The 3,518-nt window shown below is 29.6% G+C and overlaps 1 protein-coding gene across 4 annotated transcripts in view; it reads right to left on the bottom strand.

Annotated features, from left to right (window-relative positions):
• The window catches only part of LOC106688424 (uncharacterized), a 124,742-nt gene that overhangs the window by 55,270 nt on the left and 65,954 nt on the right, over positions 1 to 3,518 (bottom strand). For all 4 annotated transcript variants that reach the window (XM_067048138.1, XM_067048139.1, XM_067048137.1 and 1 more), the window contains exon 6: positions 2,837 to 2,997. In XM_067048138.1, coding sequence (XP_066904239.1) covers positions 2,837 to 2,997 — 161 coding nt within the window. The remainder of the gene's footprint in view (positions 1 to 2,836; positions 2,998 to 3,518) is intronic.

Below are 3,518 nucleotides of genomic sequence, written 5' to 3'. Positions count from 1 at the left end.
TCTAGAGACCCCTTCAAAGCACTCTAGAGACCTCTACAAAGCATTCTAGAGACCCCTGCAAAGCATTGTTGAAGTAAGGTATAAAAAAAGGATAGTAGGGACGAAATGTTTCTAGAAAGAATTTTTTTTTTTTAAAACATACTTACATAATATCACAATTCAAGTAACGATATATAACTGAAAAAATTACTGCTATTTGTTTACTAAACTCTTCATTGAACAGAATTAATTATATTCAAACTAAAAAAGACAATATCTTAAATTGAACATGAAAAAAATCTTGAGGCGCATCACACAACTTTCACTTACTATCCTAGAAATTGAAAATTTCGAACTGTAGATATCAACTTTTTCCTTTCAAGATAGACCGTTAAACCAAATATGACAATGCTGTGAGAAGTTCTTATGGGGGAAATTGGGCACGCTTAGCTGTTTTTCTTTATTATTAATACAGTCCACATATTCAAAATAATTTAGTGCCAGGTATTCAGATAAAAGCATTAAACCCAGTAAAAGAGCAATACTAATTATCTTTTACATTTTATAGAAACTCAATACCCCCCTCCACTAACCCACCCGCCGAATAATAATATTGTTCACGCTACCGAACACGTTTCATATTTAATTATACTCCTTTTATAATAAGGGCTAATAAAAAGTTTAGGGAATCCAAACTTTAAAAATAGTTTGGGTGCATGTCTATTCGGTTGTTTCGTGCCTGACAAGTTCTGAAAAACTGTCTTGTCTCGAGCGAGGAGAGATGTTACAGACCTGACACTTTAGTAACAATCTCGGAGAGAACTGACATAACATTGCATAGTTCTCTATAGCGCGGAAGATAGGAAGTTATTTTTATTCACTCTATACGGTATTATTTCAACGGTAACAGTTTCCACGCTTGTGGATAAGACCCACACTAGGTCGTAACGCAACCTGAGTATGCAGTGGCTAATGAGATCAAGTTAGGTTATACATAACCACAGTTGCCCACTTTTACGATTAACCTAGTGCTATAGGCTACTATTATATCTCATGCATGTACCTAACTCAAACATGTAATTTCAAAAATTCGTATTTTTTTTTTTGTTTTTGAAACATACTGTTAAAACGTTTTTTTCAGTTGAATATTCGGATTCGAAATTTCACACAATCGAAATACTCAATACATTTCAAGTAAAATTAAAACGACTGAATAAAACTTTAATTCAAATAATATTGTATATTGACGATATTTTAAACAAAAGAAAAGAAATTACTGTTACTATACCAACGGTTGTGCAAGGAGGTGAATCACGCTCGACCGCCAGATTTTCCCCAATGAAGGCAACCACTTAGTGAGACTGGGTGGAACCCCGAACCCACAGGATTCACTCACACAGTAACAGAATAAATAATTATCGGTCACAGCCAGGTCCGAATTTATCTTTATTCTTTATATTTATCTTTATCCTTAGAGTTATTAGCTCAGTGTCTTACCACTGCATCTATCCCAATATAGTAGTAATAACACAATAACAATTAATAATATAAAAATATCAATATGTAATTATATCTATAAAATAACACTTAAATGTAGGAAACATTTTGGGCGGTCACAGAGTAATATTAAAACATAAAACTAGGAATAATAACAAACATATGGAATAATAATAGTAATATAGATAATTGAATAATAAATAACAGAAAACTATGAATAGCATTTATATGCTTTCACAAATTTTATTTTAACAACTACAATATACATGTTTATGTCTCCTAAGAACATTTGGTGCTGTTTTAAACTAATTTTATTTTACACATTTAACCGTTTTTAAATATTTCACTGTTTTTAAAAAAGTACATATTTTAGTTTATATTTCCTTTTTCAAGGTTTTTTTTTGTTCCTATTTTAAATTTTTTTGTCAATTAGAAAAAATAAATAAATTAAAAAGAGAGAGTTCTAAATTATTTAATTATTCCATAGAGTCTAAAATAAACTTGTATTTAAAATAAAATAATGTGTATTGAAGTTAAGCCTCAAAACACTTTTTATTAACTGTCCAACGTTTCGGCCTACTCGGCTATCGGAAAGGACAATCTTAAATATTACCCCACATACAACAATTTTAACATAAATTTCAGTCAAACCACCCTATTTTGTCACTTTTTCCTTTAAATTTAAATCGTTTAATTCCAGATTTTTACTCTATTATAAACACCTACTATTTAGTACTGATAGTTAATGATCACAATTCTGAGGATTTAATTATTTTCAATTACCATATGCACAAATTTATTGATGAGAAGGATGTAAACGACAAAAATAACCATTAGAATGATGTGTATTTTTTATTTATTTAAACAAATTAAGAAATTGTAAACGATTTTTTTTTTAATAAATATTTTAATCACATATTTATGTAAAAATAAATTTTATGTAAATATTTTGACTTTTTTATAATAAAAAATTCCATCCCTGATTATAACACGAATACACCTCGCCTTATAAAATATTGGAGAAAGTATGGCACCCGTCTAATCACTCCGTCTAATCCTCGATTCCTGTGCCTTTGTTATTTTAATAATACCAAAGTATGTGAGTAGTATATTATATTATACCTATATAATAGTATCTATACCTAAATAACTTTATATTATAATGTAATGATTGTCTATCCGGAGTTTACTTTGGATTGTGAAGGGTATTAATACTTAATAGCTTGTTAAAAAACGTTTTACTTGAATTTACACAGCACCAAATTATGACAAAACATGATCTCATAATTGAATAAATGATTTGGACATTAGTTGAATTATATAAACTAAATATTTGCTCCATTCCGAAACTATTACTGACCAGTATGTAGGGCACGGCCTGTAGGAAGCGCCGAACCTTAGGTTGGGTACTCGTCTCCTTCAGCAGCCTCTGGCCATATCCTTCCCAGACCACCTTCTGCAATCTCCCGAGGTCTCTATCGTGAATCCATATCCTGATATTAGCAGGCTTTACGACTAAACCTAAAACAAATTTTAAAATATATATAAATATCTAATGTTGATGAAAATATCAAATTTTATTCTAATCTATGTATTCACTGGACATCTTTGATATTTTTGGTTTGTAATTTTTGAATTAGCGAGTTGGGAAACGATATTTTACAACTTATTTTTATTGCATAAATATAATATTCACAATATTTAGCATATTGTTTTGGATACTCACTTATACAATTCAATTTTCCTGATTTATTACACTTTACATAATTCCTTTATTTTACATTTTGGTAAAACAGCCTGAATGAGAAAACAACCAAAACATTATTGTTGATTTATGTTTACGTTAATATATGTTTAATTCTTTTGAGTTTATATATACGGGTTGTAGTTTTAGTGTAATTTCCTATTTCTGTGATTGGAGGGTATAATGAGTTGGGGTAAGACTGCAAGAAATTATGTTTCAGTTTATATAATTAATCCTGTACGGTGTCTATACTTAATTCAGTAGATAATCTTGAGTAATATGGATAGTTATCAATGAG

Source organism: Halyomorpha halys, unplaced genomic scaffold (genome assembly GCF_000696795.3).
Source record: "Halyomorpha halys isolate HHAL.00 unplaced genomic scaffold, Hhal_1.1 Scaffold1127.1, whole genome shotgun sequence".
NCBI lineage: Eukaryota > Metazoa > Arthropoda > Insecta > Hemiptera > Pentatomidae > Halyomorpha > Halyomorpha halys.
The sequence above is the reverse complement of the archived record's forward strand: the minus strand, read 5'-3'. Positions and strand labels throughout refer to the sequence as shown.